The sequence below is a fragment of the Sander lucioperca genome, chromosome 12 (genome assembly GCF_008315115.2).
Source record: "Sander lucioperca isolate FBNREF2018 chromosome 12, SLUC_FBN_1.2, whole genome shotgun sequence".
Classification (NCBI taxonomy): domain Eukaryota; kingdom Metazoa; phylum Chordata; class Actinopteri; order Perciformes; family Percidae; genus Sander; species Sander lucioperca.
The window spans coordinates 4,159,731-4,175,413 of NC_050184.1; the positions used below are offsets into that span (position 1 = coordinate 4,159,731).

A 15,683-nucleotide genomic window follows, 5' to 3' on the forward strand; every position below is an offset into this window, starting at 1 on the left:
CCTCTTCCCCATTTTTTTGATCTTTTATCCTCCAGACGACAGTAATAGAATACGTCAAGCCGTCTGATCTGAAGAAAGACATGAACGAGACGTTTAAGGAAAAGTATCCCCACATTAAACTCACCCTCAGCAAGATACGCAGGTAAAGTTTTTCAAATGACAAAAAGAATACACTTGATGTGTTAACTTGTTATATAGAGTAAGACTGTGTACACTTTGCTAAAACTACTGTAAAGAATTGTATGATATTCATCACTGTGTTTGTCTCTGTGTCTCTCTTTGTCTAACAGTCTGAAGAGAGAGATGAGAGTAGTCGGGGAGGATTGCGGCATGCAGCCCGTCACCATCGCGATGGCGTTTGTCTACTTTGAGAAGTTGGTGCTGCAGGGTCGACTGAATAAACAGAACAGGTACTTTAACCTCTGGTCCTCCTACGATACAACAGCTGCACGGAGTCTCTAACGCTTGATAGCACAGTAGGTACACTTCATATTGTTCTTCCACACAATAGGTATGCAGCATGCATAGGCGTAGTTTAATCAAAAAAATCAAAACTGGGCTTTTCTGACATTTTTGTTCCTTTTCAATGTTTTTGCCGCTTCCTTCAACGTTTTGTTGCTTTTTTTTTTTTTTTTTTGCGTTTTTGAGTTTTTGTCGCCTTTTTCACGTTTTTTTGGGACAATTTTTACGACGTGTTTGTCGCCTTTTCGAGGGTTTTTTTGGGCAATTTTTCAGAGTTGTTGTCTCCATTTTCAAGGTTTTTTTGGACATTTTTTTCGAAGTCTTTGTCGCTTTTTTTTCAAAGTTCATGTCACTTTTTCTGACATTTGTCGCCTTTCGATGTTTTTGTCGCTTTTTTTAAATACATGCATACATGTCCCGCAAACTCCCTAGATAGTTGGAGATCTTGATGTTGAACCCAAAGTTGTGCGGTTGGCAGCATGTTTTTTATTTTTATTTTATCTTCATACCAAACCTCATAACCTGAATGCTTGTCCACACTGAATACGGACATTATTTGACAGTTTAGGTGATGGCTGAAACCTTAAAACAAAAAAAAAAATTCTTGCCACAACTAGTCCCAGGAGTGCAATCTGAGTGGTCAAAGACTCTCAAGTCTTTCCGATGCTGCAGCACGAATGTACTGCATTTCTCTGCAGTGGTTCCATACAGTAGAACACAGTGATTCCATGATGGTTTTGTTTTTTAGTAATCTTCTTATAAACATTTCTTATAACTGAACATTGACAGTTTCCCTGTGATTTACAACTGGTCATTTTTCAGATTTTGGGAACATGAAACAAGCTCTGGTTGTTAAATGAACATTAAAATGGTGGATTTCCCAGAATGCTGCTGGTTGAGTCCACAGTGTGTGGTGTAGGAGTGGCTCTCTTTTGGGTTTATCTTTAGCTAATGTCATGAAGGTGATACAAAAAAAAAAACAGTCTGTCTGTCACTATTACCGTTTGTATGATTTATCCAAGACCAGATATAGATTATTGTTCCGTCTGTGTTTGTAGCACAAAGTACTAATAAGCCTGTAGCAACACTGTTAACACTGAGCTGCCTTCAAATACTGAATTCATTCCTTCGTATTGTTATTGTTTGGTACTACATTCATTTATACAGTTCTGTCAACAAGCTTGGCCCTTCAGGAAAAGCAAAAGCAATAGGGAAAAGAATAATGAAAAATAAAGGGATACAAATAAATGACATTATATAAAGATAAATAAATAACTCGTACGAATTTTCTTATTCTTTGACATATATATACAGTGGTGCTCATAAGTTTATGAACCCATGCTAAAGTTGACTAAAAAGAGGAATAAAAAAAATCGTCTTTTGGAAATTGATCTTAATGCCTTAATTAAAAAAGAATTAGGACTTTCTTTGTGAATGAATAATGTATAGTAAATAAATAAATGTTCTTCCTTAAAATACAGGGGGCATAAGTATAAACACCCCTATGTTAAATTCCCATAGAGGCAGGCAGATTTGACTTTTAAAGGCCAGTTATTTCATGGATCCAGGATACGGTGAAGGGTATGTGATGATGTGGGACTATTTTAATTCCAAAGGCCAAGGGAACTTTATCAGAATGCATAGTATCCTGGATCCATGAAATAACTGGCCTTTAAAAATAAAAATCTGCCTGCCTCTATGGGAATTTAACATAAGGGTGTACTTACTTATGCCCCCTGTATTTTAAGGACAAACATTTATTTATTTACGATACATCATTCATTCACAAAGAAGATTGGTGTCCTTAAAGGTTGGATTTTTACTACTTTTTTAATTAAGGCATTAAAATCATTTTTTTATTCCTCTTTTTAGTCAACTTTAGCATGGGTGTGTAAACTTATGAGGACCACTGCATATTTTTTTTATGGCACTCATATGGTTCCATACTTTGGACGTTGTTTAAGCAGAACTAGCTAGCTTTTAGATGCTATCAGTTAGCTGCACATACACAACTGGGTAAATGCAGTGCAAAACAAAAGGTGAAAGTTGTCAGAAGATGGACAGTTTAATCTAAATGAGGTGCTTTTGTTCTGAACGTAGACGTGGAGATATACTTTATCTGTTAATAATGTTTACGATATGGATGCTAAATAGTTCTTGAGGTACAAACCCGTGAATCGGACCTGTTCCTGCTCCATCAGGGATCATGTTGCGTGAGCTCCTGTCACTGTTGTTGCTTTACAGGAAGTTGGTGTCAGCTGCCTGCATCCTACTGGCTGCTAAGATCAGCAGTGACCTGAAGAAACAGGAAGTCAAACACTTCATTGATGTAAGTCACTCTAACACACACGCACACACCCACCCACAGTATGATCCTGGTGGTTGTAGTGTGTTCCATTTAATTGGAACTCAGATTTTCCGGGGTCAAAGTCGGAAACGCGCCCCCTGACCTCGGATTTCCGAGCTCGGAACTCGGACAACCACCGAGTACCCCGAGCTAAATATCCAGCATGGCTGCTTCGTGCATCAACAGTTGTGAAAGCTGTAGTAACTAACATACAGTTATAAGCATATAAAAAAAACACAAAACTAAGGATGTCCCGATCAAGTTTCTTTGGCCCTCATCCCAATCTGAGTCCCCAAGTCCTATCTGATTCTTATATTTACTGTACCTGAATGTTGAATAAATAACGAGTGTAGTTACTAAATCATATTTTTCACTATATATACTTGATCTGAAAACATGATGCGTTTGTAAAGTGTTGCACCTCAGAAGCACTGCTTGACTTCAGCATCAACTGTACAAAATCCATCAATTTATAGGCCAATAAAAAAGAAAGTAGGGCTGCAACTAATGATCATTTTCATTGTCGATTAATCTGTCCATTATTTTCTGAACGGATTAGTTGTTTGGTCTGTAAAATGTGAGAAAATGGTGATAAACGTGGATCAGTGTTTCCCAAAGCCTCAAATGTCTTGTCCACAACTCCTCTGTGACTTGGAGAAACCAGTTTTCACATTTAACAAGCTTTTTTTTTCCCTTTTTAAATGATTCAAAGCAATTAATCGATAATCAAAAATAGTTGCCGATAAATTCAATAGTTGACAACTATGCTAATCATGGCTGCCTGTCATGCTTTGGTTTGTGCTGTGTCTCTGTAGAAGCTGGAGGAGCGTTTCAGGATCAGCAGGAGGGAGCTGATATCGTTTGAGTTCACCATCCTGGTCGCCCTGGAGATGGCGCTCTACCTCCCCGAGCGCAAAGTCATGCCACATTACAGGAAGCTGGTGCAGCAGCAGCAGTCCTAGCACCAACCCCCCTCCTCTCCCCTCCTCTCCACTCCTCTCCTCTCCCCTCCTCCCTGCAGACTCTCAGCACCTTTCAGCTCCACACTACAGCAGTTGGACGGGTCCTCTGGGTGCCTGGCTCAGAGGCACTGAGGCACCGAGGAATCCTCCTCCTCTCTGCTCACAGTGCAGACACATAGCCCATCCACACTGTGACGGTAGTGCCTGGCTCAACGGCACGGCAGCGCAGAGAGCAACGTCGGCCTCTCTGCTCCCCCAAACACCAAAGTGACAACACACTGTGACGCATGGTGCCTGGCTCAGCAGCACCACAGGAATCACTGAAGGCTAAATCTATCACCACATTTACAGTACGTAAAGTTTCCCTCGCTGGCTCGTTTGCCGAGATTTTAGAAACCGAGACTCTGCTGAGCACGGCTCTCTGAGGACTGCTGCTTGAAACTTGCGCGACACATTTAGGGCATTTCAGTTCAATTTGAGTTTACGTAGAGCGTTTTGCAAAGCTCTGTTTATCAGTTTTGAGTCGTCCTTTCTAAAATCTCTGCAGTTGAGAATGTGAGTACTATTGGCTAAAAATAAAAATTCGTCAGGTTTAACCACTGCACCGGTACCCTGTTCAACTTTTAATCCTCACAGCTTTGCAGACAAAGAGTGACCTACAGTAATAGTGACAACATTAAGATTAGAGTGTACTTACAAATCAAAGACGGAACAGTAAATCATGTTCTCAGAGTACAGATCTGTCAATTACAAGGCTTGTAGAAACTAAAATCCAAACTTCCTGAGTCAGACTGACCAATAGAAATAAAAGACTGGAAAAGCACTACAAGGAGACAGACATTAGGCAGGATTAAACCTAATGCTTCAAAAAAGCAGAATTTAATACCCTTGCTTCTCATTTTTTGTTTTAAATCAGTGGATAAATTTAAACTAAATCTAACCAAAAGTGCCATTTTCAAAGAACTTTTCAAACTCCCAAATGGAATTGCTGCCAAAGGGTTTCCAAAATTGACTTTAATCTGATGAGATTCTCTCTAGACCTCTGTGTGCTTAGGTCTCCTTATGTTTGGATTGTACTGTCTGCACTGTGGACCACTGAGACTGTGATAGTGAAGATTTATTTTCATTTAAATGTACTGACAGACCCTAAATACAAAGCTTTGTGCATTTGACAATCATTTTCATGCATTTAAAAGCATCTTAAATCGATAGTACTGAGGTTTTTTTTCAGCAACTGTAGCAAATATATTGCCAACATCCTCGTGTTTTTGTAGAAACTCACATTGTGAAATTAAATTGAAGTTGATACATTCAGGCTGTGGGAGGGAATTGATCCATCACTGTGGTGACCACCATTTCCTGTACTTCCTTCCATATGTACCCTAGCTGGACTGGTTTCACAGTCACAGGTCAGACTCTTGTTTGGACTCTGACTCACATTAATGACCTGGACACTTCTCAGTGTGCAGTCCTGATGTTCCATCCTTCCATCCCTCTGAATTATCAGCATGACTGTTTTTTCAGGCTTCTGCTTGTTTTTTGAAGACGTTTACCCCGATTCTCAACTGGGCATGTCTGTGCTGTGTTCCAGCTGCGCACCATACCACACCGGGAGTGTCTTGCTGCCCGACTCTCAGATTTGATTGTCTCTGGAAGTACTTTAGAGAACAATCCTGTGTCTGTTAAGCTAGTATCTACTCCATACCATCTCTTTTCTGGTGTTATAAAAAGGATCTGTGATGTCTTATTATGTCTTTCCAAGATGAATCTCTTGTTGTCTGTGGTGTTGTAGAGGAAATGTATACAATATTGGGGGGGTATCTTTTGGTAAAATGACTGGATAGTCTCGTTGTTTCACTTCCTGCCTGGCTGTCCAAACGGCCTGCGGGGCGCGGGAAAATAGACCTGCCTCGTATCTTTATTGGACCGGAGCGGGGAGCCGCTTCACGCACGCTTCTAGGACGTGCAGCTGGTGGATTATCAAGCATTGACTTGAATGGCTGTGGTCACTCGCGGGGTACGTGACGCCTCCGGAACGCAGCGCAGACGAGCCCGGTGGAAAGTAGGGGTTACACTCCCACCCAGTCTCTTCTTCACTGCTCTGATCGTTCTTTAATTTATCGAGGGGGAGGTTCCCCAGTTCACATAAGCTCTACTTTACTGTAAAACACATTTAGATGTTGAAGTGCCTTCACTAAGGGCACCTGGAAAGTAGGAGTTCCTATTCTGCCTGTCCTTGGATCCAGGGACTCAAACAGGCAACTTTATCTTCACCTGTCTTCTGTATTTTGACCTCTTGTCTTGCTTTCCTGTTTCCTCCCTCTTCCTGCTGAGTTGGTGTGAAGGATCAGCAGACTGCTGCTCCCTCTGGTGGCCACAGAGAAGCAGTGCGTCCCTTTAGAGAAAATGCTGTGATGGAACCAAGTAGTACAGATAAAACCATCACAGTAGTCATTGTCTCTACTGTAGCGATAGCTGCTTGGCTGAATCTCACCTCGCTTGCTTCCCTTCCTTGCGTCTTATAGTGCGTCCCACCGAGGAAGCATGGGAAAATCCTGCGAGGAGAGAGGTTAATGTGTTTTAGAGGAATGAGACGTCCTTTTCTTCTGAAGTGTCCAGAGAATTTCTCAGCTGTATTGGCAACGGCTTTCAGCTACGCAGCTTCCAGGAAGGCTGCTCTTGTGTATCCTCGCTCATAGCTCCTCAGAGATCCTTCCTCCATCCTCGCTCATAGCTCCTCAGAGATCCTTCCTCCATCCTCGGGGCAGGAATAAGAGCTTTGAGACGGTCCTTACGAAAGAGGGCCAGAACCACTTCCGGTTCAGGCGAGGAGCGAGGAGATATCAAATCAGGGAAGTGAGATTCAGCCATTGTCTCTACTGCAGCTCCTTCTGTCTTCATATCACTGTGGCATCCTGGGAAATAAGTTTCCCCATCCTGTTTGCTTCATTGAGGTCACATAAACACTGTGTTCCATTGCAAAAGTGGCAGCCTTCTTTAGCCCAAGGTTAAAGGGGTTTCCTTTTGAGAGTCTTTAATGTCCCAAAGAGCTGGGAATCATTTTGATACGATGTTAAATCTTGAACGCACCTCGGCTGATGTCACGCCGCAGCAGAGGCACGATGATTTGCTTCACGTTCAGGGTGAAACTTTAGGGAAGTTCCTTGTAGGAGAACTGAAACAATTAGTTGATTAGTCGATTGATGGAAAATGAATCGGCACGTATTCTAATAATTTGCTTAAATTCACTGATTCCAGCTGCTGAAATGTAAACATTTGATGTTTTTCTTTGTTGTGCTGATTGGACAAAACAAGCAATTTGAATATGCTAACTTGGGTTGTGAGAAATTATGATTTCACTTATTTTTACTGCCCAAAAAATCTATTCATTGAGAAAAGAAATGACGGTTTCATAATTCATTTAATTCAGGATTTAAAAAAACAAAACAATGGCAGCTGTAAAAACAGACTGAAAAGCCCTGACACGGACACACCAGCTCCCACACGGTACAACAGGCCTAACCACGGAGATTATTCTGGGATGTTTGGGACTTCAGATGTCCTCATTCTGTCTGCACTGTGGAGCAACATCAACTACCAAAAAGACCTTTCTGTTCGTGAAAAAATACTTTTCACTCAAATATTATTTATTCTGTTTTTACTGTATCATAAAGGGACACATATTTAACCAAATGGAGGCCTCAGACAGGATGTTTGTGCCTGTTTTTCCTCCATGTTGCAGCAGAAAAACTGCTGTCAGGACACCGTGACGAACATTTGATCTCCTTTACCCAAAAGACAAAGTGGGTATTTTCTTTTAAAAGTGGTTACCATTGGTTACATGAGATGAAGGCACAACCATGTAGGGCCTCTGTTGTTTTTGCACTTTGCCTTGCTTCACAGTCTTTATTTTATCACTAAGTAACTATGGTTAGAATATTTTTCTACGGTAAATGTGTGAAGTATAAGTAGTTATTGTATGTAAAAAAAAATGGCTATGTCACTGAAATGTATTTATTGTTAATAATCCTCCAGATGAAGAATCATGTTTTAAACTGTCAGAGCATTGTGATGCATCTTCACACCACATCATTGAGTTGAAAACAATGTTTTGGATTTCAAATATTATTCTTCATCTTGAGGTTTGACATCAACGTTCTTCCACTGATGTTATTTTCTCTGGCGTGTTAAAGGGACTCTGTTGTATTTTTGAGTCCGGGTTCATCTGAACTGTAGTGTTGGAGCAGGAGAGCTGATGGTGTTCTGTGGAGTATGGTTATCTCAAACTAAATGTATTCTGAGCCTCTGACTGGGCCAATCATCTGCATCCAAGTAGATACACAGCGCTCAGACTGTCTGAGGTCTTGGCCCCGCCTTCCTGAAAAGCCCAGTCTGTTGTGATTGGTCTGCTGGCCCACTCTGTTGTGATTGGTCAACCAAATTCAAACATGTCCTTGGGCGGGCTGTGCTTTGCTGGTTATAGCTTCTCAAATGTGAGGATTTGAATATCTTTAGACAGATGTTTAAATACAACAAGAAATTTGAATACATAGGAATTAAAACGGGCATGTTTACCGTTAAATGTTCACTGATAAAATGGTGAATTGACTGCAGATGGCCAGATAATAGAAATGATACCTAGCTGCAGCCCACATGTAGACACTGTACACTGTGATGTATTACAGGCAAGTTTCAAAAGTCTGCTAGTTGGTTTTTGTAAATCTGTACCGGTAATCAAACCGGCGGCTGCCTGAAAGATGGGAAAAGACGCGCCAAAAAAACTGTTTTGGCACTTGTGTTTCTTTTAACGATGGGAGTTTGGGTCTCAGTTTTCTCTCCTGCTCTAATTAAGGTAGTGAAGAAGAACCCAGCGCTGCACAGTTTGCACTGAGACACTCCAGAGCAGAGGCGTATATTTAAATTGTTATCTTTGTGGAAAAAGTACATTCTTGGCAAGAAAAAAGCAGAAATTGATGAGATATGAAAGATGGTAAAATAAGCACTCTTACTAAATAACTAGATGTTGCAATAAGACTGTTTGAGAGTAAAAACAGCACACGATGGTCCAAAGTTTTCTTCTCTACATTAGAGATTTGTGATATTTATTCTATGCAGCTTTTATTCTGTCATCCTCCTCCTCGGTGTGTTTACCTGAAATGTGCCACAGCATTGATTTCCACCTCCGTTATTTAAAACTCACATGTTGTGTTTAGTTTGTTTTGTATCGAGTAATTATCATTTTATTCTTCTTTTAGCACTATAAGGTTGTCAAAGGGAATTATTAACCAAGTGTTTGTCTTCCATTTGTAATGATTGTTTTTACATTTTAAGTTATAGTTCATTCTAAATTATGTTAATTTTAATTTTATTTTATGTTTTTATTTCTTTTGGCCAGTATGGGCGAGCGGCGAAGCAGGCTTCACAGGAAGTTGATGTGTGTAAATATGATTTCTGTAGTTTTGGGTTCAGCTGCTGTTGCCACACGCAGCAATAAAGATAATAACAATAGCGGGTAGGGACATTAACTTATGACAAGAGTAGTATATATATTTTGTAATGTGAAATCTTTCAGCCTGTTTGCAGTGACTTGTACTGACTACACTGTAGGGCTGGGTAATATGGAGAAAATCAAATTTCACGATATTTTTGACCAAATACATCAGGGGTGGCAAACATACGGCCCGTGGGCCAGAACCGGCCCGCCAAAGGCTCCAATCAGGCCCACTGGATGACTTGGCAGTGTGTGAAACTTGCAGAGAAGTAATTTATTCCAATTCCCAAATTCACTACTTAAATCTCAGAGAATATACGAGTCCTATTTCTGTAAATTTACCACATTTTAAATTCTGATTTTTTTTCTCAGAATATTACCCCTCTCTCCTGAGTCCGTGGCCTGTCGAGGCAGAAGCAACTTGCGTTTGCCAACATCAAGCTGACGAGAAACTCTGTGGCAGATTAAGTTTCTGATCTTTCTGGAGTGGTTTACTGGTCTGACCCACTTGAGATCAGATTAGGGGAATGTGGCCCATGAGCTAAAATGAGTTTGACACCCCTAAAATACATGGATATCGATATCGTACGGTTGACTATTGGTGCTTTCACAAAATATCAACACAATGAGATTATAGATAAATAATCATCAGTAGTGTGGCTACAATGACTAAGTGTTAAAGGCAAATAATAGAACAGCTAGAACAGTCTGGTAAGTTCAGAAAAATACATCACTTTACTGGAATGCAGCCTGTAAAAGCATGATAAGACAACACTTGTGTCATATCACGATATTACTATTATTATGGATGTGGATACAATATCCATATATTTCCCCGTCTGACTACACTGCCAACAGCTGCTGTTTAGTGTCGCCAGTCACGCTGCAGGACAGTTTGGTATCAACACACAACTGGAGGAGATGAGAGGATTGGAATATTTATATTATATATTTTGTAATAATAAAGATAAAGACCATATACTGTTTAAAATGCCAATGTTCGATTCATGTCAAGTTTATTTTCAATAAAAGATTGAAATGACTATGTTTACTGTGGTTTTCTTTCACTTCAAACAGATGTTTGAGTCTGAGTCTTTACTACGAGACAGCAGCTGCTGCTAGGAAATGGTGGACTGTTATACTATATAGCACTTTATTATGACATTTTTGTACATTTTATGACATGCTATACTATTATTTTTATGACTTTTTAATGACATGCTACTCCATGAATATTTAGACCTTTTATGACATACTATACTGACTTTTTGATCAGAAAGGTTTTTATTGCCAAGTAGGTTCGCACACATAGAAATTATGAAACATAAAAAAAATTCTGACATACTATACAGTAAACTTTGTATGACATGCTGTATTATGAAGTGTTTTTAGACATTGTTTATGACATACTGTACCACAATCAGAAAGGTTTTTGTCTTCTTTGGTGCATGACAATAAACACAGTGCAAACATCATGAGACATAATAGAAAATAGAAACATTTACAAAAGAAAATATGAAAATACAAAAGGGAATACTTCAAAACATGTTCAATTTTTACATACTATACTATGACACTTTTTATGACATACTTTGTAAGGGATACTGTAGAGCGAGTGGGTCATTAATATTGCAAATTGATTTTTGATTTAATTTTGTTTTAATTCACAACAATGACCCGCTCGCTCTACATCATCTCGGTTTCTTACCAAAGAAATCAACAATGTGATACAAAATATGAATTTAATAATAATTATATTCATTTTAAAAATGGTTATCAGAACTGCAACTATGGCAACAGTCTGTTATTCAGAACGCCGCAATTGACCAATCAGAATCAAGTATTCAACAAAGCTGTGTAATTATCTATCATATATCTATGACATATGATTGTTTATGACATACTATGGTATTCTTTAACATACAAAACTATTATATTTGATGACATACTATATTATGAAATGTTTCTGACATTTTTGATGATATACTATACATTTTAAGTTCAGTTTCCAGTCCAATCAGCCTGCTGCCAATTTACATCTGGATCCGAGGATATCATGGAACGTGTTTATTTGTCATGGTTGTTGATATGTCTTCATCTTTTGTGCTGATTTTAGACTGATAATAAAGTTGTATTCTTTCTGACTTGGAGATGAGTGGATGAAAATATTTATAAAAACTATTTTGTAAAAGATGAAGACCCTATACTTTTTAAACTGCCAATTCATGCAGAGTTCATTTTCTTAAAAAAAAAATAAAAATAAAATAAAAATAAAAATAATATATATATATATATATATATATAGATTACTGGTTCTGTTCTGATTCATTCACCAGAGTTATTTTCCTTCACTTTAAACCTCGAACACTCTTTACACTTAGGGACCTTTCAGTATTTATGGAATGGACCACCAGAGGAAAATAGGGGAGGGTCATGTCTTTTTATTCTTTGTTGAGGGGAGAGTCACCCAACATTTTTTAGTCTAGGAGGGGGGAGTCACCCAACTTTTGTATTCATGAAAAAAGCAACATTTCAATGTGGCTTGTTTGGTGCATATTTTTTCATGTAGCTGTTAGTCTCTGCCCTCCTTCGCTACCAGATGGGTCTGACCCATGAGTTTGCTGGGGGGCAGGGGGAGCACTTCCCCCCTGGTGGCTGAAATGGGTAATTGCATTGTTTAAAAAATAAGTGGAATAATTAATTATATCTGGCATGACCAGATATTTTATAAATATCTTAAATAACACAAAACAACTAAATGGTGGTAGGTAATACATCAGATTTCATATACTGCTTTAGTAAGAAAAAAATATTACCTGGCTGACGATGGGAGCTGCAGGACGCAAAAAACGAAAGTTACTGTTGCACTATGTCTGGACATCTTGCCGTGCCAACGTTGCAATAAAGGTTTCCTAAATGCCATGTATATACATGTGATGTCAGCTTACTAATTGATTGCGTGTTTTGTGTAGATTTGGACTTTTATGCGTTTATTCCACTTTGTTTAAACGGCGAAGTGGAGAGGCCTCGTTCACCTGTTTGGAGCTGGCTGGTGAATGTGACGCTCGTATAGGCCTTGCTGGATACACCGTGTCATTTACCTTTTTGTGGATCTACTGATCACTGTAGATAACTTTTTTTCGTGTCATTGGATTACGGCAAAATACGGATCTTTTTTCTCAACGTGTCTTAACGTTTTATGATGAGTTTGGAGAGGCATCTCAACAGAATGTAGGTCCAACACTGATTGTTCACTGTTACATTTTAGTTGAATTTAAGTGTCGGGGCATTCCGCCACCGTCTGTCTATTGCGTTCCAAGACAGACGTGCCGCGATTGGATTTCATAAGGGCGAATTGTTAAATTGTTACAATGTAATTTAAAATCTGCTTTAAAAATAAACATATATGTTTTGGAATATAATGTTCAGCTTCGGCAGCTTTACCTATGTGCTAAAATATACAATGACTGAGGAAGCCTAGTGACGAGTCCATAGCAACCAGTGTTGAATTGGTTATTTCCCAGTGTCCTTTGCTGAATGGTCTCAATGTTTTATTGTTTTATTTCATATGAATACTAGTTTACTAGAGGAGTAACTTAGTATTTCAAGTAATGCAGGAAGTGTGCATTTAGTTTCCATGCTTATTGTGTTTTCACAACAATGTTAGTGAGTAAATCTACTGAAATGGCCACCACACCATAACAGAGGAGTGGGATGTGTAAGATGAGAATGCAGAGGTTAACTCCTGTATGTCATGGCTGTAAAAAATCAAATGGTATCTGTAGATCTTTGCTAAGTGCAAACTAGCACATAAGGGAGGGCCATGCTACTTTTTCAAATCATTTTGGAGGGTCATAGAAAAATTATTCCTGGCAAGGGGAGGGTCAAGTCTTTTTAGCCTAAAGGTACCAAAACTCCTCCGGTGGCCCCTTAAATAAATAATGAACAGTCCCTTAGAAGATTAAAAAAAACTCCACCTCACAGTAGTTAGTTTCCTCAAGTCCTCTTCAGTCTGCAGGGAAACAAAGAAAAGTTCAGCACTTACGATTTTTTTAATGCTGACTCACCTTGTTCATCACATCAGCATCATTTCAGCGTGTGCTGCTTCATGTAAACCGTTCACAGGGTTTTATCTCCAAATCTATTTTTTTAAAATATTGAACTAAATATATCTGTTTTTGTCTCTGTTCACACATTCAGTGTGATGACTTCCACCTAAAAACAGAAGTTTGTGGCATGAGAATTTATCTCAAACTGACCTGGTTCCTGTTTCTTAAGAAGAAAGCACACTACTCAGAAACATAAAGTTAGTTTAAAACCACATTTAAAGAACGTGACTACAATCTTCTCTGTATTCTGCCACTGCAAAAATATTTCCTCTGCTGTACAATGAAGTTGTTACCCAGTCAAGTTAAAGTCTGATGATACTGTTTCCTGAACACAAAGCTGTGCTGCTTCATGTAAACTGTTCACAGGGTTTTATCTCCAAATCTATTGTTTAATATTGAACAGAACATCTATATTTATATTACTTTAGGTCTGAGGACGTCCTCCTAAAAACAACAGAAGTTTATGGCTTTAGATATAGTGGACGCACAAACTGGCCTGGTTCCTGTTTCTTAAGGCAGCACACTACTCAGAAACATAAAATAAGTTTAAAACCACATTTTTGTTGTCATGTCTACAATCTTCTCTGTAATCTGCCACTGCAAAAATGTTTCCTCTTCTGTAAAATTAAGTTGTTACTTAGTCAAATTAAAGTCTAAGACACGGTTTCCTGAACCCAAAGCTAAAATCCCACCACAGTTTTGACTTACTTTCTTCTGTTAACTGGCTTCGGTGGAAAGTGTAAACTGTAGACACTTCTACAGGAGGAGATGTGCTCTGACTGTCCTCTCTGATCTCCTCATTCACTCGGTTGGCCTGCAGGAAGAGAACAGGGCTTTGTATTAATATCAGCTGGTTGATACTGACACTAATGATGCTGAGATGTCCAGATGAACCCAAACTCACTTCTGTGACAATAGAGTACTCAGTTTCCAGAGGAGGTTCTGAAAAACATGCAGTTCAGAGGATTAGTCACAGCTTAAACATACGTTGTAAAGTGTGTTGTATTGGAGTTTCTGTGAGTTTTAGATGTTCAGGTGCTTCTGTTATGTGTGTGTGTTTCCTGTAGTCTCACCGTTGGGTTTCCTGGCCCTCTTCCTGTAGAAAATCAGAGCAGCCACTGATAATACGATGACCAAGACGACCAGAAGGAGACGCACATACAGCAACAGCCCTGTGGTTGTTTTAGCAGAAGAACACGTTGGTTTTACACTTCTCTGGAATATGATGGTATACGTTACTACAACACAGTCTCACTCCCTACTCGTCAAATGTCTGACGCATGGCCAAGGACCCCTGGCGTTAAGTTTCAATGAAAGAGGGGTACCCATTGCGTTATTTTTCGATGGGCGGGTCCGTCAGATAGACATTCATGTTAATCCCTCACCGTCGGATATTGACGAAAGAAATATATATATATATATATATATATATATATATATATATATATATATACTCAGTGGTTTTGTCACCAGCAACAACACGTTGCTCAGTTTTGTTCCAGTAAGTTATGCACCATAGCCATAATAACGTTTAAACAAATCCGCGGAATACTCCGGAAGTGACGTAGTACGTCCCACTCAGCGGATAAGAATATAAAAAATACATAATATTCATAATATTGATGTTTTTGTCTAACGTTGTATTTGAGGATTTAAACAATAAAGATAACAATAATAATAAAATACAGTTTCATGTATTTGTCTCATGTACTACCGTCCGGCCGGCGGCAATCTGAAATGGAATGAAGCCCACTCACGGCAGACAGCAGAAACCACATGTCCTCCCACCCACCCCGGAAGAACTACAAGTGCACAAGCTTTGTAACAGCTTCTGTGGCGTCTCCTATGGGAGTTGTAGTTTTAATGTATATTGGTATCTTTCTCATAATTAGAAGTTGGCAGTGTATAATTTTGGATAGACCCTGGGGTTTTTTTGGGATGGGGAACACACTGGTGTCATCAGATTTTAAAGATTGAATCGTTAAATAGGTGAAAATAGCTTATTACCATATTTGACAGTGCTTACAGTGGGTAAACTTTGGTGACCATATCTACATGACAGCTGAGGTCCAGAGCTTTCTATAACAGGTGGTCTTATGTGTGTAGCACCTTCTGTTGCTAAATGACAAGCCTTCAAAAATGTACTGGGTTCAAGGGTCAGAGGTCAATATTTCAAAGCAGGAGTAATGTATCCTCTTCAGACTGACATATGTTACTCTCCAGGTTGACACCGTTTTTTTTGCTATAGTCCTACGATGTTTTAAGACCACTTTGCAGGTGATACTTTATTGTACCCAGAGGGATATTTACCT

General features: G+C 39.2%; 2 protein-coding genes across 3 annotated transcripts in view; one reads left to right on the forward strand and one right to left on the reverse strand.

The window, feature by feature from the left end:
- The window catches only part of cables2b (Cdk5 and Abl enzyme substrate 2b), a 44,550-nt gene extending 36,798 nt beyond the window's left edge, over positions 1-7,752 (forward strand). Inside the window, exons 7-12 of one of the 2 annotated variants that reach the window (XM_036008163.1) lie at positions 36-142; positions 291-410; positions 2,707-2,791; positions 3,625-5,056; positions 5,087-6,871; positions 6,927-7,752. In XM_036008163.1, the coding sequence (XP_035864056.1) occupies positions 36-142; positions 291-410; positions 2,707-2,791; positions 3,625-3,771 (459 nt within the window). In that variant the 3' untranslated portion in view covers positions 3,772-5,056; positions 5,087-6,871; positions 6,927-7,752. Of the gene's footprint in view, positions 1-35; positions 143-290; positions 411-2,706; positions 2,792-3,624; positions 6,872-6,926 lie in introns of both variants that reach the window. The other variant, XM_036008164.1, reaches the window with a different exon arrangement.
- Positions 7,753-13,234: 5,482 nt separating this feature from the next.
- Positions 13,235-15,683, reverse strand: part of LOC116059240 (CMRF35-like molecule 9) — a 45,087-nt gene continuing 42,638 nt past the window's right edge. The window contains exons 6-8 of the mRNA XM_036008255.1: positions 14,276-14,313; positions 14,080-14,185; positions 13,235-13,274 (exon numbers count right to left, since the gene is read on the reverse strand). Of these exons, the coding sequence (XP_035864148.1) occupies positions 13,270-13,274; positions 14,080-14,185; positions 14,276-14,313 (149 nt within the window). The 3' untranslated portion in view covers positions 13,235-13,269. The remainder of the gene's footprint in view (positions 13,275-14,079; positions 14,186-14,275; positions 14,314-15,683) is intronic.